The sequence below is a fragment of the Pichia kudriavzevii genome, chromosome 1 (genome assembly GCF_003054445.1).
Source record: "Pichia kudriavzevii chromosome 1, complete sequence".
NCBI classification, from domain to species: domain Eukaryota; kingdom Fungi; phylum Ascomycota; class Pichiomycetes; order Pichiales; family Pichiaceae; genus Pichia; species Pichia kudriavzevii.
In genome coordinates this window covers 1,887,837-1,909,668 of record NC_042506.1, presented here as the reverse complement: position 1 = coordinate 1,909,668, position 21,832 = coordinate 1,887,837, and the positions used below count along the sequence as shown (strand labels likewise).

The 21,832-nt window shown below is 39.9% G+C and overlaps 12 protein-coding genes across 12 annotated transcripts; 7 read left to right on the top strand and 5 right to left on the bottom strand.

Moving 5' to 3' along the window:
• Positions 1–30: 30 nt before the first annotated feature.
• Positions 31–3,258, bottom strand: C5L36_0A08650 (uncharacterized protein; the record flags this gene model as incomplete). The annotated part of the gene is made up of 1 exon (XM_029463885.1): positions 31–3,258. One exon carries the CDS (start codon positions 3,256–3,258, stop codon positions 31–33), a length of 3,228 nt encoding a protein of 1,075 aa, XP_029319745.1.
• Positions 3,259–3,879: 621 nt separating this feature from the next.
• C5L36_0A08640 (uncharacterized protein) lies at positions 3,880–5,070 on the bottom strand (the record flags this gene model as incomplete). Its single annotated transcript, XM_029463884.1, has 1 exon — positions 3,880–5,070. One exon carries the CDS (start codon positions 5,068–5,070, stop codon positions 3,880–3,882), a length of 1,191 nt encoding a protein of 396 aa, XP_029319744.1.
• A 266-nt stretch (positions 5,071–5,336) lies between these two features.
• Positions 5,337–6,254, top strand: C5L36_0A08630 (uncharacterized protein; the record flags this gene model as incomplete). The annotated part of the gene is made up of 1 exon (XM_029463883.1): positions 5,337–6,254. The coding sequence occupies one exon, from the start codon at positions 5,337–5,339 to the stop codon at positions 6,252–6,254; it is 918 nt and encodes a 305-aa protein (XP_029319743.1).
• Positions 6,255–7,227: 973 nt separating this feature from the next.
• C5L36_0A08620 (uncharacterized protein) lies at positions 7,228–11,655 on the top strand (the record flags this gene model as incomplete). Its single annotated transcript, XM_029463882.1, has 1 exon — positions 7,228–11,655. The coding sequence occupies one exon, from the start codon at positions 7,228–7,230 to the stop codon at positions 11,653–11,655; it is 4,428 nt and encodes a 1,475-aa protein (XP_029319742.1).
• A 441-nt stretch (positions 11,656–12,096) lies between these two features.
• C5L36_0A08610 (uncharacterized protein) lies at positions 12,097–13,317 on the top strand (the record flags this gene model as incomplete). Its single annotated transcript, XM_029463881.1, has 1 exon — positions 12,097–13,317. One exon carries the CDS (start codon positions 12,097–12,099, stop codon positions 13,315–13,317), a length of 1,221 nt encoding a protein of 406 aa, XP_029319741.1.
• Positions 13,318–13,544: 227 nt separating this feature from the next.
• On the top strand, positions 13,545–14,147 carry C5L36_0A08600 (uncharacterized protein; the record flags this gene model as incomplete). Its single annotated transcript, XM_029463880.1, has 1 exon — positions 13,545–14,147. The coding sequence occupies one exon, from the start codon at positions 13,545–13,547 to the stop codon at positions 14,145–14,147; it is 603 nt and encodes a 200-aa protein (XP_029319740.1).
• Positions 14,148–14,153: 6 nt separating this feature from the next.
• C5L36_0A08595 (uncharacterized protein) lies at positions 14,154–14,672 on the bottom strand (the record flags this gene model as incomplete). Its single annotated transcript, XM_029463879.1, has 1 exon — positions 14,154–14,672. One exon carries the CDS (start codon positions 14,670–14,672, stop codon positions 14,154–14,156), a length of 519 nt encoding a protein of 172 aa, XP_029319739.1.
• Positions 14,673–14,952: 280 nt separating this feature from the next.
• Positions 14,953–16,209, bottom strand: C5L36_0A08590 (uncharacterized protein; the record flags this gene model as incomplete). Its single annotated transcript, XM_029463878.1, has 1 exon — positions 14,953–16,209. One exon carries the CDS (start codon positions 16,207–16,209, stop codon positions 14,953–14,955), a length of 1,257 nt encoding a protein of 418 aa, XP_029319738.1.
• A 705-nt stretch (positions 16,210–16,914) lies between these two features.
• On the top strand, positions 16,915–18,183 carry C5L36_0A08580 (uncharacterized protein; the record flags this gene model as incomplete). Its single annotated transcript, XM_029463877.1, has 1 exon — positions 16,915–18,183. One exon carries the CDS (start codon positions 16,915–16,917, stop codon positions 18,181–18,183), a length of 1,269 nt encoding a protein of 422 aa, XP_029319737.1.
• A 378-nt stretch (positions 18,184–18,561) lies between these two features.
• On the top strand, positions 18,562–19,671 carry C5L36_0A08570 (uncharacterized protein; the record flags this gene model as incomplete). Its single annotated transcript, XM_029463876.1, has 1 exon — positions 18,562–19,671. The coding sequence occupies one exon, from the start codon at positions 18,562–18,564 to the stop codon at positions 19,669–19,671; it is 1,110 nt and encodes a 369-aa protein (XP_029319736.1).
• A 73-nt stretch (positions 19,672–19,744) lies between these two features.
• On the bottom strand, positions 19,745–20,308 carry C5L36_0A08560 (uncharacterized protein; the record flags this gene model as incomplete). Its single annotated transcript, XM_029463875.1, has 1 exon — positions 19,745–20,308. One exon carries the CDS (start codon positions 20,306–20,308, stop codon positions 19,745–19,747), a length of 564 nt encoding a protein of 187 aa, XP_029319735.1.
• A 549-nt stretch (positions 20,309–20,857) lies between these two features.
• On the top strand, positions 20,858–21,724 carry C5L36_0A08550 (uncharacterized protein; the record flags this gene model as incomplete). The annotated part of the gene is made up of 1 exon (XM_029463874.1): positions 20,858–21,724. One exon carries the CDS (start codon positions 20,858–20,860, stop codon positions 21,722–21,724), a length of 867 nt encoding a protein of 288 aa, XP_029319734.1.
• Between the last annotated feature and the right edge of the window lie 108 nt (positions 21,725–21,832).

Genomic DNA, 21,832 nt, shown 5'->3' with positions numbered 1-21,832 from the left:
GTACCAAGGCATCAATGGCAGCAAAACGAATCAGTCTTCCATTTCTGAAGGCTTCAACAAACCACCGACTCTACTTGCTTGTTCTTTCTGTTGCCTTTGCCTTTCTATTAACTCTGCTTCCTTCTCGTCAGCAAATAGGTAATCTGTTGCGTCTCCACCATATTCTTTGATTTGTACCAAGAAATCCCTTAAAATGCCTGTGAACTTAGATTCATTATCGAAACTGCTGAATAAAACCTGTAGGAAATTAGATACCTGTTCTTGTTGTAGTTGGTTGAAAGCACTCATCAACATACTTCCTAAATATTCCCTTAAGAACAGAGAATTTGGTGTACCCTGTGGTGCTGCATCTGCTGGGTAGATAGGTTCATTGATCTTGTCATTAACCACCAATTCCAACATCTTGGATAGCAATTTGGTTTGAAGTTTGAAGCCAGCCTTGTGATCAGAATCAGTCAGAACGTAAAAAACGTCACTTATTATTGGGAAATAGTAGTGTCTATAGAAACCAATAGCAAATTGGTTTTGAGGTCCCAATTTCTCGATGTTTAACAATAGCTCGTAACATAGAGTCAAGCCAGAGTTTTCAACCTCTCTATTGTTATGCTTGAATGCCCATAAGATTGCGTCAATAAAAGATTGGAAAGATTCCGGTGGGAATTGAAGCAAGGCATTGAAACCTTTCAAATCAATCTCTCTCAACAACTTGTAAAACTCTACCCTATGTTCTGGATATTCTGTAAAATCTCTGTTGATCATTAATAAGGTACATTCGAAAACATTTGATAAGATCAAAACAATTTCATCTGGAATCATTGGACCAACCTTATCGACCAATGTTGACAAGCAGTTTAAGACTTCAGCATCCCTTGCATCAGGGACATTGGTTTTATAATCTTCAAGTACAGCACTCAACAATCCAGGAACCAAGTCTCTAACGATTTCATGCTCATTATTGGCTTTTGAGATGTAGGTCTCAATCAAAATCAAGATTTCCTTTTTGATGGTTCTCCAGCCCCTAACCTTTGGCGTCTTAGTTGCAATCAAGCCATCCGACTGGACCGCGTTCGAAATGAGAGAACTAACAGCCTTATAGAGGGAGAGCATATCGATGTAAATCAATCCTAGTTGAGGATAGAAACTAGGGCCCAGTGGCTTACAGACAGATACGTTAGTTTTGATAATGTTTGCAATAATTTTGACAATTTCTGGATTGCCCAATAAATCTGGGGTTTCACCAGCTTGCTGGACGACACTGGACCATGCAATATTCGGCAGTTTCATTAGATCGGACAATAGCTTTTCTCTGATTGGGGTTGAGCTCTGAGCGGATAGTATGGTACCACACGCCTCATAGAAGGTATGGACTTGTTGTGGTGACAAGTCTGAAGTTGTCTCTTGGATATTCTCAATAATTTCTTCGATGAAAGGTTTCAACTCGCCAGACTGTTGAATAACAAAATGTCTCTTACATTTCTGGGTGATCTTGATAAAAGTATCACAGGCCATATCTTGAACACCTTCATGAGTTTCGTGCATGAATTCAAATAGTTTGTTGACGACAGTCTTCAAGAATTTCCAATGCGCCCTCAAAAATCTAGGATACTGGCCAACTATATACATAATATTAGAAGCAACAACAGCCTTGTTATCCTTGCCTCTCTTCATTTCGGTCAACGCCAACAAATCTTTGATGACCAAAACCAAGAATCTCTTTTCCCTTTCTTCGTCCATCGAGCCGGAGATTGATCCGATTGCCCAACATAGGGTATTGATGTTATGCCAAGACCATTCGGTACCGTCGATTTGACTTGCCAACTTAGCGGACATGATCTGTTCGGTGTCGTCGACATCCAAATGGGTCAAGTAGACCAACACCTCTCTGATTGATTTGTATAATTGAATGGTATCACTCTCCTTGACGAATTCTCTAACGATTTCACCTTCGTCATTTTCGACAATCAAGACTTCTTCGGGTCTAACCATATTTTCAATCATTATAACTCTTAATTTTGACAATATGTCACTATAGATATCCTTACGTAAGTTTCTATTTTTCAACAATTCAGGATTTGGAGCGCCACTTCTAGACGAGTATTGTAGTTGAAGTAGGGCAGAGCTATTTTGAAGTGGTAAATTTTGGATTTCCATGTATAAGCCATTGACCATTTTTGACCAGTAATCAAGGCAAGTTTTGAACAACTCTCTCTCTTCAATTCTGGATAGTTGGATTAAATAATTGTGTGCAGTCAACAACAAATCTCTCAATTGGATATTATTCTCGAGAGGGGTCAAATGATTGGATAAGAAAACAACCAAAAACATAGCGAGATCTTGCATGAATTCTTGATCTGAGGAGGAGGCAAATTTATAGGTTTTCTTCAAATCCAAATCAACAGGTATGACCTTCATGATATTTTCAATGGCCAAGGAGAACATGGAGACAAATTTCAAGTCATATTGTGGGGCAACCAACTGGGATACTTCTGTTAGACATTTGATGGTGACCGATCTGAACATGTCTATGGACAAGAACTTGTTAGTTAGAAGGGGCAACAATTCTGTTTCAAAGTTGTAGCCAATTGGAATCCAATGAATGTATCTCAAGAGGCAATTAAGGGTTGCGAGAATCAAGGAGTCCTTGTTTGCCTTATCCAAGACTTCAAAGCATAATTGGAAAATTTGCTGGAATTCGTTGGTCATTGAGTTCTTCAAGTTTCTAGCTTTAGCCTGGGTCATTTGTTCCGCTGAGAAATCCATAATTTCCTCTGATAATAGCTTTAAGATGATCATGTTATTCTCACATACGTTGAATCCGGCCTTACTTGATTGGACGATTTCTGGGATGAAGTTTGGCCAGTTGTGGGGCCATTCTTGTTTAACAATTTGAACCAAGGTCAAGTCGCATTTGTTGATGAGGGCTCTTTCGTTGACAAACTGGGTGTCGTTATCACACATGGAGATGATCATGGAAGCAATGAAGTTCCGAATGCCTAGCCTTTGATCTGGCGGGAGTGCCTTCCATTTTGTCTTGATGAGGTTGTTCAAGATGGAGAGGCCAATGTACTTTGTTTCGGTGTCTCTTGCAAATTGTAAGATCTTGTCGGCCCTGGTCCAAGCGTCCGGATGGTCCTGGAACTTGGTGAGAATGACCTGTGCCTGACGTTGATCTTCACCCTTGCCACGATAGAAGGTTTCAACCACGGCGTCTAGGGCGGCGATATCCAAGTCCTTGGAGAAGTCTAGAATGGAGTCCATGGTGTATGTTCAAGGTGGTGGTTGCAGTAGTGGCGGGAGAGAGGTGCGATTTGTCAGAGGTGAGTTTGTGGTTCTGAGTTGAGAAAGGCCTGGTGGGGAAAGTTGGTGTCTGTGAATGTAGAAAGAGCTACAGAGGCCAATATAGAGGGAGGAAATGAAGAAGCACTTTGAGTAAAAAAAAAAAAAAAAAAAAAAAATCAAAAATCAAAAATCAAAAATCAAAAATCAAAAATCAAAAAAAAAATAGAAAAGTCAAAAAAATCAAAAATAGGGGAAATCACGACAGTTGGAAAAATTGTAGAAAAGTAAAACGGTTTTCATTTTTTTTTTCGAGACTGATTTTTTGAGACTAATTTTCGAGACTAGTTTTCATACTCTATACTGCTATCTTACAATATACTATACTATACTATGCAATACCATACTATCAAAACTCACTAGTGGCCCATCCCCCCTGATCAGCATGTCTATCGCGTATTACGATAAAGAAGTGTAGCGCGGTTCCACTGCAGCTGCGACACAGATACGCAGATACACCCGAAATACCCCTCTCCTAACAGGATCTCCTTCAACAACTTACTTTTATAACCGACTATACCGTGTTGACATAGTTGGAAAAACTCAGAAAAACAACTGGTTGCTCTGTCGCATCTGTTCTTGCTTCTTGCGCTGGTGTTTACCCAACTTGGCCACCCTTGCTTCTTCAACTGTAGCACGCTCCCTCTCATTTGTCGCATAGAGGGTCTCCATAACACCAATTCTCGTTTGTAGTCCCCCAACACGTGCCTCTTCCTGCTCAAAGAGCCGTGCATACTCCTCACCAGTGACGCCTTTAAGCACCTCCTCGTCGAGACATACCTTTCCGAGCTTGCCACGCCGAAACTCCTGTACAAGATGGAGCGCACACCCGGTATAGTTGGCCCTCATCACGCCGTCCACACGGCTCCGGCGACGGTCTCGCGTCACTTTGCCAACACCTTCGAGTAGCTCGTAGACGTCGTTGGTCGGTCTCGCCAAGTACCGCCGATAGAGCTTGCCCGATGGCTCGTTAAGGTTCAGCATGTAAAGCAGATAGTCGGCAGCAATGACAGGGTCGACACCATTACCTGTTGCAGACATGTGTCCACCACCAGATACAGTACCAACCAAATATAGGCCCAACATGGTTTTGATATCGTTTACCTGAGGTAGAAGCACACCTGGGGTATCGTAGAGCAGAATCTCTGGTTTCTCACAGATCCGGATAATCTCCGACGTGTTTCTGGTAACTCCGGCAAGGTCTCCCGTACGTGCAACTTTTTTGAAATGTTTCACCTGCAGTCCGTGTTGCCGCAATCCATTGACCAAGGTCGATTTCCCCACATTGGGCATCCCCGTAACCATAAGTCGCAAACCCAATGGTGGCGGCGGCTTCATAGATCCATACTTGCTCTTGAGGAGACCCAGAACTTTGTGGATGTCCTTCCCACGACGACAGTCTAATTCAACAAAGGTCTCGTTTCGTGGTGCATGCCATCTACTTAGAAGCTCACTACTAAGAGGAGACATGTCTCCCTTTGTGTAAACAATGACTTTGTCCTTCCCCTTGAAAATTTTGTCAATCAAAACGTTAGAACTCGACAATGGTGTCCTAGAGTCTCTCAATTCTAATACCAGGTTGATCTGTGGTGCAAGCTGCTGCATCCTAGTTAAAGCTTTGGTTTGATGGCCTTTCAGTTGTGCAAGCGCAACCCTATACTCGGGGAACTCGCTCCGCGGGCGGAACACCGCCCGTCCAGCGTGCGAGGCCGTCTTGGAAAGTGGTTGTGACATGTATGGTGGACTCGATTGTACGTGCAGCGTATAAACGACTATGAGAGGGAGGGAGAAATGTAATTGAAGGAAAAAGGACCATGTCAATTTGGCAATTTACAATAAGAAGAAGGTGCAAAATTTGAAATTGCCAGAAAGAGAAAAAAAATATATTTTTTTTTTTGTTGATACATTTTGTGCATTTAATACATTTGATAAATTTCAAGTATTTGATATACTGGGAGTTCTTCACCAAACCTCCATCACACCAGAAACTACACAAGACGATGCCCCTCATACTGTTCTGCGGGTTCCCATCTTCCGGGAAAACCACGCTTGCGATGCGGCTTGCCCAGGAGCTGGAAAACAAGATTGCCTCTCTTGGGGAGGACGAGGAAGGGTCTAACTTCAAGGTCATCCTCCACAACGACGAGAGTCTTGGTATAAGGCACGATATGTACAGGGAGTCTGCTACGGAGAAGGCTGCCCGCGGGACACAGATGTCTGCCTTCAAGCGAGACATCTCTAAGAACAACATTGTCATTATGGACATGCTCAACTACAACAAGGGGTTTCGGTACCAACTCTTTTGCGATTGCAAGTCGGCCATGACGAGCAACTGTGTGGTGCAAGTGATATGTCCCACAGAGACGTGTTTCCAGTGGAACTCGGCAAGAGAGAGAGGCCAGCAATGGGACGAGGACCTGATGCGGGGGTTGATTGCAAGGTACGAGGAGCCCGATGGCGGGAAACGGTGGGACTCACCGCTAATCAATGTGGCGTCAGCCTTAGACGTTGTCCATGGCAGTAATGGCAGTGGAAGTGACAATATCGATATGGATATCAGGGTGCCACTAGATGAGGTTTGGTCTGCTATTGCACTACGTAAGGGGCCCAAACCGAACCTTGCCACTGTTCTCAAGCCGGCAACCAGGACAGACTACCTCCAAGAGCTGGACAGGCTCACCAACGAGGTGGTCTCCCAAATCGTTGCCTTCCAGAACCTCAATGGACTAGGGAGTCTCCCGGTGAAGAACATCAACAACGAGACATGCACTGTTCATCTCCAGAGCTCAACCACGTCAACGGCGGCCCTCCAACGCATGCGGAGGTCCTACGTGGCCTTAAACCGTGTCCGTACAGTTGACAGGGACCGAATCATCCCCCTCTTTGTGGAGTACTTGAACAACAGGCTCGAAGACTAACTGTCTGTTGCTTCCGCTGCAATCTTGTGCATAAGTCGGTATATTATGTACTTGTTTGTATGCTTTGTCAGTAATACAGTCATTACTTGTATACTTGTTACTCTTAACAAGACCTCTATACTCATTACCATAAATAATACACGGCATATATATAGCTGCCACTAAATTGCTTATTATACATAGCTGCAACCAAAAAAAACAAAAAAACATTGTACTATAACAAAAGCTACCAATACCTTATACTAAAACACATGCTACCTCTTTATATATGGCCAAGTAACTATTGCCAAACATCCATTACAAACATCCATTACAAACATCCACTAAAACGTCCACCGCCCATATCTTTTTCCCTTCGCTCGCCCTTCGCTCGGTCTGTAACTGTCCTTTCCTTCTCGCCACCTTGGCGCCACTGGAGATGCCCGCGCCGCCCTCGTTCGCGCCCAGGGACAACCTTGCTAAATTTGGCGGGCAGCGGCGTTTTGAGGGGGGGTGGCGCTGGGCCGTATCGTCAGGGCGGGCGCACATGCCCTCTCCAGCCCCACACGGGAAACTTGCAAAGTTCAACACAGAGCCAGACCAAGGTGAAGTGGAACGTGCTAGACTGTACCAGGGTACATTGTGTGGTATAGTCTTAGATTAGATTGCATTACACCACGTCGCAGATCAGGACAGGACAGGACAGGACAGTACAGGACAACACAGGACAGCAGGTCACACTACGGGTCAGTTCTGGAATTATACCCTTCATTTGTCTAACAAGAGAACCCAGACATACATTCATCCGTTATCCCCTTTGTAAAGAGAGTGGACCTTGTGGAAACATCGACGAACGGTACTCAGAACAGGACGCTTTGCACAGAGACGAAGCTCTACGATAGGATTCTATAGGATACGACACGCCAAGTCTTCTTCTCTCCAGAGCAGGATATACATGGAGATAGATTTCTAGTGCCTGGCTTTATCATATCAAATGAATATACAAGAAAGTCAAGACCCCAACATCATTGCAAAGACGAAAAACACGGATCGAAAAACGAACCTGATTGGAAACGACAACAACGACAACAGCTACAGCAACAACGTCAACGACAACGTCAACGACAACGACAACAACAACGACAACAACAACAACAACGACGACAACAACAACAACAACGACGGCAACAACAACAACGACAACAACAACAACAAGAACGATAATTATAGCCACAGCTATAACTACATCAGCAACAATAGCAATAGCAAGAACAAGGACAATACTACAGACTTGTACCAGCTTCCGCAAACTCCAACAGCAAACCAGCAACAGCTTCCAGTTTATAATAGGAGAGTCTTTATAAACAGATCTCACCTTCAAAATACAACCACGCCCATAACCTCTTCTCCTCCAGTGCAACAGAAGAGGCACAACTCCGCCGTCTCGTCCATCAACAACAACACAAAGGACAACAACAGTCACACCTCCAACAAACGAACGGCTCACTATTCTCCCAGTTTAAACCCCGTCCACTTCTCAAGCAGATTGACAAACCCCGTGGCTAACCAGTATCCCTTTCTAAATAACTACTATCAACAGGGTTACCATCTGAACAACTTGAACTTGAAACATACAAATTACAATTCAAACAAAATTAGTAATACTCCCACAGTCATTAGTAATTCAACAAATTTGAATTTTAATTTGGGACACTCAAACCTTAATAATTATAATTATAACTATAACTCAAACTATAACTATAATTACAACTTTAATTTTTCGCCTTCAATTGTTAATCCAAAGAATAACGTCAACAAAGTATCTCACACCATTAATCCCCAGGCTTCCCTTATTGAGAATAAAAATATTAGTCATTTTTTGAATCAAAGTACAGTTCCTACCACAAATATTAAGCACAGTACAAGTTCTTATTCTCCGACTCCTGAACCAACTACCAAGATGAACCAAAATACAGTATATCAAAACCAGCAACAACAGCAGCAATCACCACTACCCCCACAACAACAACAACAACAACAACAACAACAGCAGCAGCAGCAGCAAACACCATCACAGCAACCTCCTCAACGGTTAATATTGACTAAGGAAGAACAAATATTGATATCGAATCTTCAAGAAACCTATAAATCAATCCTCAAGTTAGAAGTAGAAACTCAACAAGGTTGCGCATTAGTTAACCAAAAGCTCTTAGAGAATAATACCGGCTCCGAGCTGAACAATGAACTATGGTCGGTATATAAGCAAGTGGTTCAACTATTGGATTGCTATTATGATTTCTTATTATATGCATTGTCTCCAACTTCGAAGCGAACAGGTAAACCACTAGTCTCAAACTATAGAATATTGAAGAGAATGTGGGTTTATGGAATCGTTGCATTTCTTGAAGTGTTGAAAAATGTGGTTGCAATCTTTGTCGAACACGAAGTCTGTGCTTGCTTTGTCAATTATTCTTTTAATATAATAAGTTGCCTTATCGATCCGGAATTAGGCATTGAATCCTGGTGGGCTGAAAAATTGGGGGACTTGAGTAGAATGGCAATAGCCTTATATCCAGTGAGGTATATGGACTGGAAAATGTCTTCCATTAGCTGGTATCAAGAGGCAATCAAAACTCAATATGGCCATGGGAAAATATACTATCACATGTGTTCTGTTGAACTCGACAACTTAGAAGCCCTAATGTTGATAGGTAAAGGCGTCAATTGCCGAGACCCTTTTGTTCCAACCCAACAATATCTTAGAATGATTGTGGATAATGTTTGTTCTCAAAGAAATATGCTAACCTCAATTGAGATGGCAATGATTGACTTTGTCAAAATTCATAAGATACTTTTATTGCCTACTTATTCCATCAATCAGGAAATGATTAATATAGTATCTCACTATTCTTCTAATTTCGGTGTGGATAGTAATAACATTGACTTTTTCCAGGTTAGACCTGACTCCATTACTCCTGATATAAACGAGAAAATCACCTTCTGGTATCAGAAAGGAGCAAATTTTGCCTTATCAAACATCTATCACCTCATGGGTTTTGGTGTTTGTTCGAATCCATTTGCTAAATTATTTGACCTATTAGATGCCTTGAAGGAAAGAAAAGATAAAAAAGATCGAAGAGAAAAGAGAAGGAGATCGAGAAGTGATTCTAACAACAATACTAACAACAATAACAACATGGATAATTCTGTGGAAGCAAACAAGTTAAAATCTGATACAAATGACCCCGAATATGTTGTTAATGCAACTGCCAATAAATTGGACGAAAAATCCTGGTTTCTTCTGCTCGAGCATACCAACAAGGGTGTAATTGAATTGTCTATGAAGATGCTAAAACAGTACCTTTCTGGACCAGTACAGACTTCATCACCTCATGCTATCGTTTGGTTATACTTTTTAATCAGTGTTTGCGAGTCAGTGAAAATATATCCACAATCTAAGCCCATGTTCTATAAGTTGTTACAGGCCATCTTCCCCTGGAAAGTCTTGGTACTTTATTTGAATGACGTACTGTGTGTTGTTAGATCAGTACCTGAAATAAGATTACGGTACAAAACTTTCCTAACCCAAATTCATGAGAACAAAGACAGGAATAATCACTTGTTTTTTGAAATGTTTGGAAATAATGAAACCCTGTGGGAAGTTTGGAAATGCTGGGGTTCACTTTGGTTTGATAGAATATCACCAAAGGGTGACTATACAAACGTTTGTGAAACAGGTATAAAGAATGATATTTTTGATGTTCCATTGTCTGGTGAAATTTATAAACCGTATCATGATGGTGAGCGGTTCATTAGAATTTTGCTTTTAGGTAACTACATATGTGAAAATTTCCCGGAACTAGGTTTGAAGATGTCCGACAATATTTTTAAATTTAAATACGATCCTGATGCAGTGAAGGTTGAAACCGCCAATTTGACCTACTTTACCTACTTTATGGGTGATTCAAGATTGCAACCATTGTTAAAATTTTCTGGTTACTTCACCAACATCAATGCTGAGGATAATAAAAAGAGCGATGGTGAGACTACTTTTGAGGAAAAAGGAGAAGATGATGAAGAAGGAGAAAAACATCTAAAGCTCGAAGGAGAAAAAGGCCAAGATGATGATGAAGAAGAAGAAGCGGAGGAAAGTGGAAACAACAATGAACGTATATTTGATTTAGAGCAATGGACGGATGAAAATGTATCACCAAGGTTGCCGATGTGGGATCACAATTCCTATGGGTTTATGACAGATTTCATCAATAATCAGTATCCTGCATATTTGGCACATCGTAATAACATTTCAGAAAATTTGCATGGTCATGAAGTAATTGAAGAAGAGTATGAAGAAGAATCCGATGAATACGAGGAAAATGAAGAAAATGGAAGTGTGATCAACTACAATGATGTTAACACCGATCAATTAGGCAGTTTATCTGACGGCGAGTCGGTTAATGCTAATGCTCCCTTGAACAATAATCCAGCCGCTATGTCTGATGCTGGTAATGACAACCAAGTTCTAAGCAAAAGTAAAGGTATTAGAGGTGATATAGGCGAATTTCTAGATAGCTCAATTACTTTTGTATCCCTCGATACAAACGTTTGGTTGAAGCACTGTGGCAGGATTTTCAAATGTGTCAGGTCCAGGATTTTCAAACTGGCCATTCCTCTAACTGTATTTCAAGAACTTCGTTCGTTAAGAAAGTCAAATGACAGCTTGGTGTCAGAAAGTGCAACGAGGGCTGTTATAATTGCAAGACAATTGTATTCTGAGAATGTTGTTCTAGTAATAAGATCAGATGGTACGACAGCTTCACATATCAACGAAACGAGAGAATTTGAACAAAACGAAAATTGGAGATTGAATTCGGATGAATTAATTCTACAAAGTGTTAGATTGAACGATGCATTCGGCAAGAAGCTGAACCTTGGTTATGGTTATTCCGTAGGAGAATTACCCAGGTTTCCTATTTTCGAAGAACCTGGTAAAATCTCAGGATTTTACAATGGGTCATATCGTGGTGGATATTCTCATTCTTATTTTCCGACATCTTTACAACCGAATCCCCCTGTTGTTTCTGTACAGCCAAATCAGGGCTCTACCTCCAATTCTGAAGTTACTTCTACAGTTACTACTCCAACCATTAACAAGGAACTGTTGAATATATCAAGCCTTGGGTACGGAAATCCAATTATTGATGCAACAGCAATACGAGGGGAAACTTTGAAGCCGACATTTTTGTCATCAAAGACCACAACGTTGAGCAAAAATGATGCAAACGAATTCAAATATAACATCATTGTCACTGATGATCACGACATGTGTTCACGTGCAGAGAGCATTGGACTTACACAATTCAGAAGTTCTGAATGGTTTAAAATTGTGGATAAGATATCTTTTGGTCGGTGCTTAGACTAATCAATTCATATTCACCTATATTTTCAATTTCATTTTCATTTTCACTTTCATTTTTCTTTTCATTTTCATATGTTAACCTGTTTATTTTGCTTCTTTGTCCCTTTTCTGTTTCTCTTGTTTTTATAGCCGTGGCATTTTTTTTCTTGCGATTTAATTAACCAGTGTATATCTAATTTATTAATCAATCCCTAATATTGTTTATCTATGTGTTTTGTTTATCAATAAGGGAAAAGCCTCGGTCCAACTCGCTAATGCAAAAATTATTCCTAATCAGGAAGTTTAATTCTTCAGTTTCTATTGCCAAATGTTGTACTGATAAGGATAGCAGGGTTGACAGCAGCTGAGGAGAATGGTATAAAAGTGGAGCTGATTTCTCAGTTTCAAATACTTACTGGGGAAAGGTTAGATTAAACTTGGAAGTTCAGCCTGCAAGCTTTTTCAATGGTTGTTCAAGTACAAACTCTTTACCACACCCCATCAAGGGAACACGGAATTGTCGAAACATTCAGAGACCATTGTCCAGATTATAAAGTTCCCGAGCAAACTGTCGTTAATGAGATTGCCTCACTTGTTCAAAGTATTGAAAAGAAGGAAAACTTTGATCCAAATCTAAAATTCAACCCTGCTAAGCATATTATTTTTAATCCAGAATCTTACAAGTCGACAAAGAAATTTACCCTGCAAGATTTAAACATCCATAAAACACATGTTAAACCAATCAATGATTTTGGCGCTGTTTTTCCGTTTAAGTTGTTATCACAGGAAGCTGTAGACATGCTGCTATGGGAAGCTTTTCAACCTGCCATAATTGAGCAGCATGCGAGATTACCAAATCTAGCAACACAAGCCACAAGACTAGATTTCCACATTGGCGACCATATTCACAAATCACCTTTTACCGAATCACTTACCAAAAGTAAGGAATTAACGACTATTGTATCCAATTTTGTTGGTTACAAAATGAAGCCTGTATGGGATAGTGACTTTGTTCATATCAACGTTAGTTTAGCTTCCACTGATCCAAGGGAGCAATTGACAAACTATCCCCAAACGCAATATGAAATTGATAAAGAACTGACAAGACAGGACGCAAGTGATGGGCAAGACATTCCCTCAACAGTCGGTGTGCACTATGATTCAATCACAGTTCCATTGGTTATTATGTTAGACTTACCGGAAGAAGCACAGGGTGGTCAAACTACAATTATCACCGGTGATAACAAAGCGACTAGGGTCCCAGAACCTCCTATTGGCTCCGGGACTCTAATTCAAGGAAGAGTACTGAGACACTTGGCATCCAAACCAGTCACTAACCATAACCGAATCAGTCTTGTTTTGTCTTATGCAACGGGAGTGGAAGGTGAGCTCGATAACTGTGTGACTACTTCTGTCAAGCCCTCTGTTTTGCCCAAAAATGAATTCAACAAATTCTATAGAGATTGGGCAGAATATAAACTGACCAACCTAGAAAATCACCTGAAAAAAATCAGAGAAGGTGTAGTTGATGATTACAACAACGGTACTGGGTTCCACCAGGAAGAATTTGTTGAGAAATGTCAAAACATTGAGCGTTATGTTTATGATATTTACAAGGAGATGGAATGTCTAGGCTACAGTCCATATCCACCACCACTTTTTAGTACCTCATATAACGAGCTCTAAGATACTGAGTATTGCCTTGTTATTTTGTAGTTTTGTCTCACTCTTATATATGTACATTTTTAGTCTTTAATTTACATTGGATGTATACCATAAATGCACAAATTTATGAGAACGAGAAAAAGAAAATATAAAAGGAAGAAAAAAAGAAGCTGATCGGTCTCAATTTAGCACTATCAATAAAGATTCTTTTTGTTCTTTTCGAACCGTACATAACAACACAGAACTTAATGGAACAGAACGCAGATACAAACCTCGATCAAGACCTCAAAGCATCTAGATTAAACAAATACAACAACTCCCGACTTCAAAATGATGTTAAACAGTGGCTAGCTGCAATTTTATCAGGCAAAATTAATCCACAAGAGATTGAGAGTAACGATTTGTTAGATACCTTAAAATCTGGAGTAGTACTCTGCGAGATTGTCAATTCTACATTTGGACCAGGCACGATCAAGTACAAAGATAGTAAAATGGCATTTGTACAAATGGAAAATATTGAAAAGTTCCTAACGTTCTGCCAAAGTCAGGGCATTTCACATGACGAACTCTTCCAAACAGTCGATTTATACGAGTCCAACGATCCATACCAAGTTATAATGTCGTTGCAATCTTTTTCCAGGATGCTCAATGCCAAATTTCCAGGAAAATATCCTCTCATTGGGCCTGCGATTGCGAAAAAACACCAGAGGCCCCCTGTACCCCCCAAACCTAAATATCTGGGGCAAGGCGGTGTTCCATGGAGCTCTATTGAGTATGGATATACAAAAGGTAGTAACCAAATGACTGAAGGAGTGGTCTTTGGTGGCCGGAGGGATATTGTTAAACGATAGCCGACGTCAAATGTATTCGACAAAGAGTTTCTCCTTTAACGTAATTATATTTTTTAAGCCTCTAGTTTCTATACCTTCAACCACCAAATTTAGGTCTTTGTTAAGATGCCTTAGTATGATTGAAATGCTCTCCATTTTCTCAACTCTTAAAATCCTATTCCTTATAGGAGGTCCAACTACGAAATAATTCTCTAGATCCTCTATTTGAAGTCCTGGCCATAGAACAACTGCCAAATTAGGGTACATCTTGAGGTATGTAACAATGTCTATTTGGTTTTCTTGGTTGCTGTTGTACTCTTTGAGTTTATCAAGTATCGCTGGAGTAATAACCAAGGCTATGGATGTAGACAACTGCTGTTTAGGACGGAGCTCGTATTCGGTGGTATCTCCACCAGATTCTTGCTTCTGTGCAGAGGTAGATTCGTTCTCAGAAACTGTCCAGTATTTGTACGTTGCATACGCCATTAATGCAACAACAATCGAGGCACCTGCTACTTTGTATCTCTGTTGTCTCCGTGGAGTCATTATCTGGATGTTACAAAAGTGTAGTTAGCTATACATAAGGACAAGTTTGAACAAACCTACTGTATCTCTGTGTTATTACCACCGTGTGTTTTGTGTGACTGTGTTTGAGAAATTGGGGTTGTTATCAGGGAGTGTGCGGTGATTCCTCTTTTTATTTTATTTTATTTTATTTTATTTTATTTTATGTTTTCTTTTCTTTTTCTTTTCCGTCTTTGGTTTTTCTCCAGCAACTACTAAAGGCATCCCCCCCCCCCCCCCCCCAATCCACTCACGTGGATTTTTACTTTAAAACCTTTCCTTTGGAAATTTCTTGTTTTGTCAAGTTCCCTCTCTTTTCTTGGTCTTTCTCCATGACTTCGAATAAACCTTTGAAATTTCCTGCCCCAAATCCATTGTGATTGTACCTTTGAATAATCTCAAAGAAAAAAGTCGGTCTTTCGAAGATGCTCTTTGTAAATAGTTGTAAAAGATAACCCTTTTCGTCAAAATCAACCAAAATACCATGTTTCTTTAAAACTTCTAGAGGCTCCTTTAATATTGGATGTTTCTCAAGCGCTAACCTTTTCTTCAAATTTTCATAGTATTTGTCTGGAACATCAATAAATTCAACACCGTGGGTTCTCATATACCCGATAGTCTCAATCATGTCATTGGTTTTTAGGGCAATATGTTGAACACCTGGACCATTGTGAAATTCTACAAACTCCTCAATTTGGGATTTCCGTCGACCAATTGCTGGTTCATTGATGGGCATTTTAATAATTTCATTCTTGGACGCCATAACGGTGGATTTTAATGCTGAATATTCAGTATGAACTTGCCGCTCATCAACACACCAGAAGACATGGAAATCCAAATAGTCTTTATAGAATTGGCATACATTATACATTTGATTCCAATCTTCATTCTGTACACAGTGGTCGATTTCAACAATTAAGTTCTCATGCACATTACCTTGAGGCCGTAATTGTTCCACTAATCTAAACCCTGGTAGAAACCCCCTATAATCAGACCGATCAACAAGTGTATGTACTGTATCTTGAACACCTCTTATGGTGATGAGCTTGATAGTTCCATACTCATCTTTAACAACTACAGGCTCATCACTGATTAGTAGTTGCTCTGCCCTCTTTGACTTTATTCTTAATACAAGAGACTCCAAATCGCTACATTGAAAGGCAACGTCCTTAACAGAATCGCCATGCTCTGCAATGTGCTGATGGATGGAGTCTATGGATGGCAAAAGGGGTTCCCAATGTAATGGTCTTACTGCACCCATGAAGACTAGGATTGCCGTCCCGTTCTTAACTGCCGTTGCCGATACCTCTCTTGATCCTGTTTCCAAACCTTTATAGGCATATATGTGGAAACCAAAGAGACAAACCAGATACTGAGCTACCACTCTAGGCGAAGACACATAGAAAAGCACATGGTCAAAGGCATGTGGACAGGGTCCTCTCTCTTCGTTTATATGCTTGTTGTTGTATCTGATTGCTGTATCCTCTTGGGGACATTCAGTAGCAATGTCGTTGGTCATAGTATACACAGTGCTAGTTTTATTATATAATAAGTCCTACTGGCTCGATGCTATGCAGCAGAAAACACGCCGTAGGAGTGTAGAGACAATTCAGACAGGCATAAACAGAAACTTTGGCATTGCCATAGGCAACATGTATGATAACACTTGTAACCACGCCATCAGTAGGAAAACTATTGTAAGTTGCTCATTCCCTAATTCCATAATTCCATAATTCCATAATTCCCTAATTCCCATACATCTTCACGTCCCCACATTGAGTTGCCCCGTTTTTTGAAGTTGGTTTGGAATACTACCCCACACTGGAGAAATCGATGAGCCTCACAATTTCGAAGCTTTTAAAAGGGGAGACGTTGCCCGACTTCAATTTCGGGAAGGCTGCTTATTTTTTTTTTCTTCCACACTTGGCTCACAGTCCGCGTTTCGAAACTAGAGAAGAGCATAAATTTTGTTGGTCTCATCTCAAAGAAAACATAAACAAACGTTTCCCATTACGGCAGCCTGACATTTTTTTTGACAGCCGTGTATAAATCTCTATTGGTATCCATATACAGTTTTTCAACGAAGATTTTTTTTTTCTGTCCACCAGCAACTTTTTTCACCTTGAAATAGAAAAGGAGGAAAAAAAAAAAAGAAAGAAATCGTTAAAAGGTGAAAAGAAAAACATCGCCGTTTTATCTCTTTAAGCTTTCTATTTTTCCAAACATGAGTGCAATAGCTGACTTGATTAAATTACAAACCAACAATGCAGCTGATGGTACAGGTATTGTCAAATTACTGGCAATTTCTCAACGATTTCTAGGTGTCAAGTCTGCTAATGAGATTCCTCAATTTTTGATTGATTATGTCCAAGCACAACAACAATCCCAGTTTGGCTCTTATCCAACTCATAAAGACGTTGCTCCCAGTGCTGTCTTTTTGGCTTGCTTTGTACTTATTGCTATAGCACATGGTACTTTATTTGCAATCAATATGAAGAGAGGTCATAAATTTTGGCTTTCATTTGCGTTTTGCTTTTATTCAACGCTGAGATGGATTGGTTTTGCCCTAAGAATTGTATGGGCTAAAAGTATTGTTAAATTACATATTGGTATTGCCTCTGAAGTTTTGCTTATTTTACCAACTGTTTTCATTGCCTCCTTCAATTTGGTTCTTGCCCAAAGAATTTTCACTTGGAGACATCCAGTTTTCGGTAATAACAAGATTTTCTTGTTTATAATGTTGGCCTTTTATTCTGTTGTTGTTGCAGTTGTTGTGATGACAATTGTTGCAGGTGTTGTTCCATACCTTTACTTTTTATCTCGTTCACATTATGATATGTGTCGAAATGTTGTTAAAGTTACCTCTATCTTAATTACCCTTTATTCATTACTTTCTATTGCATTTGTTATTTTCACTTATTTGTTACCAATTACAGAAAGAAATAGAAATGCACTTGTTTATCAACCATTTTGGATCAAGTCATTTTCTCCATTTTATTTCCCTCCAGCTCATGCTTCAATCGAAGGTGAAGGGTTATTTTTAGATGAACATGCCAATGATTCAAGAACTCCAATGAGAACTATCATTGGTGGTGGTTTGGATACCATTGACAACCATGATTTACCAGAAGCTGAGGAGCTTGCCCAATATGATAAAGCAGGTGAGAAGAAGTTCACCTTGAGAAACAATCTGTCTGTCTGGATCATTACCATTACCTCCATTTTCGTCTTTATTGGTGCCTTGTTTAGATGTATTGGTTGCTTCATTGACGATGTCTATGGTAGTGAGTCTTGGATTTACAGGCCTGTTGTCATGTATGTCTTGTGGGGAGCATTGGAAACCATTTGCAACATTCTCTATCTTGTTGGTAGAATCGATTTGAGATTCTATAGACCTGACAAATTCTCAAAGGTGAACAGAAACTTGGTTCCTTCAGAAGAGAAGAACATTGATAACACTTCCTCAAACTTGAGCTCTGATACTAGAGTATAGTCACTTTGTTAACGCCTTAATGATCAGAATAAAAAAAAAAACCGTCAACTAATTTTACCCTTTATAAACTTTTCATCTAATAGTCTTTTCCAACTTTGAATGTTCCTTTTTTAATTTTTTTTGTCTCTATCTCTCTATCTCTTTACCTCTTTGTCTCTCTCTTCTACGTTTTAATCACTTAATATATTACTAGATGCTATAGTACGTCTTTTTTACTTTTTAAAATAGGACATCTTTTAAACCTAATATACATTTTTTTTCTCCGCTGTTTAGATGTATTTTTCAGTGCGAGCCTAATGGGTTGATCAATTTGTGCCCAAATTTAACGAGCCCCTTTAGTTGAAGTACACACTGTTTTCCCTTTAAGACGTCAATCCCATGCATATGAATCTATTTATAACGACGTTCAACGCCCAAAAGAAACCACCTTCGACGGAGTTTACAGATGCCGTGGGGTTGAAGCTCCCTGCCGACCCTGCTGACCTCTATGTGTTTTCGTTTCAAGAACTTTCATCACTATTGGATTCAACATATTCCAACATAATAATGGACCAGCTCACAGGCTTAGCACATACCATACAAGATATGCTAAGTTTGAAATATTCAGAGGCATCTTTTTCAATCGATACCATTGAACAGTATGGTGGACTAGGAATAATTATTGTATCTCCCAGCACCTCCCATATTTCAAATATGGTGTCATCTAAAGGGTATCCCGTGGGTCATTTATACACCACTCTGAAAGGCGGGATTGGAGTTAGACTAAAATGCAACGACCAAGAGCTAACCTTTGTTAATGTTCATTTGAATGCCGGCGAAAAGAAACATCATCTAGTCAAAAGAAACAAGGATATCTACGATATACTTAGTGGTTTAGAGTTTGATGATGGATGGTCCGTTTTGAAACCCATGGGTCATGGATTCATTATGGGAGATTTGAACTATCGAAATACGGGTGCATTTCAACTGGGAAGGTGTGATTTTGGAAACTCGAATGAATTGCTGAAAGACGATGAATTGACCATAATGAGAAATTCAAATATAGTTCTGCAAATGTACGATGAAGCGCATGTTGGCTTTGAGCCAAGCTACAAATATGTTGTTGGCACTGACAAGTATAATAAAAAGAGAATACCTTCTTATTGTGACCGTATCCTATACGTTAAAGGCGGCAACTATACCGTTTTCAAATATGATGCTATTAAAGAGTGTCGGAGCTCGGACCACAAACCGGTTTATTTGTACGTCGGAGTTGGGGATCCACCAAGGGATATAATCAATAACAGTGGGTATCTGGCTACAAACACAGGAAGAGTGACAGTTATTCTCAGGTGGAATTATAAGTTAAGGAAAATTTTGGTTCATCAGATTTCGGCGATCACAACGTATCTTTTGAGCTGTGGTTTATGGCTAAACTCTTCCCGAGGCAGAATATTTACTCTATTCTTTTTGATTTTATTAATGATTTTTTGGAAATACATTGTTTAAAGGAAAGAGGGAGAAGGGAAGGGAGTGGGTTACGGATAAACAAAACTCTTACTTATCTAAATGTTTATATCATTTATTTTTTTGAGGCGTATTTAGCCTTGTTTAGGTCAAATGGGAGGTAGCGATATTTGATCATGTGTTGGATTTGTCTCTTCATAGTCAAAAGAAATAAAATGATGAAGTAAACAACCAATATTGGCCAAAAGACTGGGATATCGAAAATGCTGAAAAAGGAACAAAAAATCGCAATGAGTGTCGAAACAGTTGTTTTCAACCAAAATCTGAATTCTGGCAACCTTCTAATAAATGGTCTGAATTCTTCGTCGTTTTCATCCATTTTACTTGTACCTTCTTCCACACTTTCATTTTGAATATCTTGTTCAATTGATGGATCGAATTTTGGAGTTAAAAACTTCAAAAACATGTTCAACAAAAAGATTGCCCACGTATAACAGACAATGTACCAGCCTTCAACCCAAACAATACGGCTCATGAAGATCATCACAAGGATATAAGCAGCAATCCAACGTAAAATTATATGTGGTGTAATGTAGTCAAGAAACTGACGGCTCATTACGTCAAATTTGTGCCTGTATACATCAAATTGCGATGTTTCTACCTCATCGTCGAACTCCATAGTTTCTCTTTGGTGTTGTTAGAAGCTTCAACCAGTAAATAGTAAATCCATTCCACTTGAGAAAGTGTCCAAGAGTTGAACGAGGTTGGAGGAAAAATGTTTTTGTTTTTCCTGGGATCAACGCGTTGGATTTGCTCAAACCTAGTGGCAACAATATTCTGTTGTTTCTCTACATCCTATCCTTAAATGTTATACCCTGGTCTGGCAGATATATACACAGGGGGCGAATTTCCAATAGCGGCATTGCAAATATACAACGAGACTAAATATGCATCTCTCGGGAATCTTGACTATCGGGGAGATTTAGGGACGTTCCCTCATAAGGCTCACTCTGCTTCTGTGAACACATTATCCTTAGATCCAATATACAATAATTTCTTAGTTTCTGGAAGCTCAGATTCATCGATAAAGTTGTGGGATTTGCAAAAGACTGAGGTGCACAACATTGACGGAGAATCATACCTGAAATACGAACCTGTAGTTACGTTGCCACGGAAAAGTGTGCATGATTATGGTGTAACTAAGGTGAAGTGGTGGCCTGATAACGGCATGGTACTCTCTTCATCTTATGACTTCAAAGTAAATGTCATTGACGCTGAGCTGATGTCGGTAGCACACACCTTCAAACTTAATGCCAGAGTGATTGATTTTGATTTTTCACCCAAAGGTGACTCAACCATGGTGGCTGCTTGTTTAGATGACGGTATCGGCGTAAAGCTACTAGATCTAAGAACAGTTGCCGATGTGCAGAAACTAGGAGGGGAAGAAGGGGCACGTATGTTCACTGCTGCTTGGTCACCTATTAACTCGAATATTTGCGTAGGTGGAGGCGTTGATGGTTCTTGTTATGGGTGGGATATCAGAAGTTCGGAAAAACATCTGTTTGAACTAGACTCAAATTTAACGTCTTCAAAGAGTCATGCAGGAAGTCGATTGAAGGGTAAAGCGCATCATGGACGTGTAAATTCAATGATTTTCAACTCTGAAGGAACAGAGTTGATAACCTTGGGCCATGACAACAAGATTAAAGTTTGGGACCTATGCACGCATAGCAAACCTTTCAACAAACTCCTCAATTTTGGTCCTTTGATTCGCAACAAAGTTAATCAGCGTATAGACATGTGCCTTAGCCCGGCTTTAGAGACAGAAATTTCCTTTTTATGGGTTCCTTCCGATACAGGCGAAGTTCTAGTCTATCGGGCGGAGGATGGAAGTTTGGTTGCACGATTGAATAGGTCTGGAAGAGCCAATCTTCAAACACGTTCGTTTTCAATCGCCTGCAGTGGAGGTAACCAGACACGGTATTACAGCGGGTGCAAAGACGGAACCATCTCGGTTTGGGGGTACGAAACAAAACAGGAGCCAGATGTGACCTATTTTGACAACGGAGTCGATCTAGTGATCGAGGACTCCTGAATGTACATTAGTGTATAATTGATAAGTATCTGTAAGCTTCTACATGCAAATATAGGGGGGTAAGAAAAAAGTACCAAGAAATTTTTTTCCTGAGAGAGTTTGCAACGC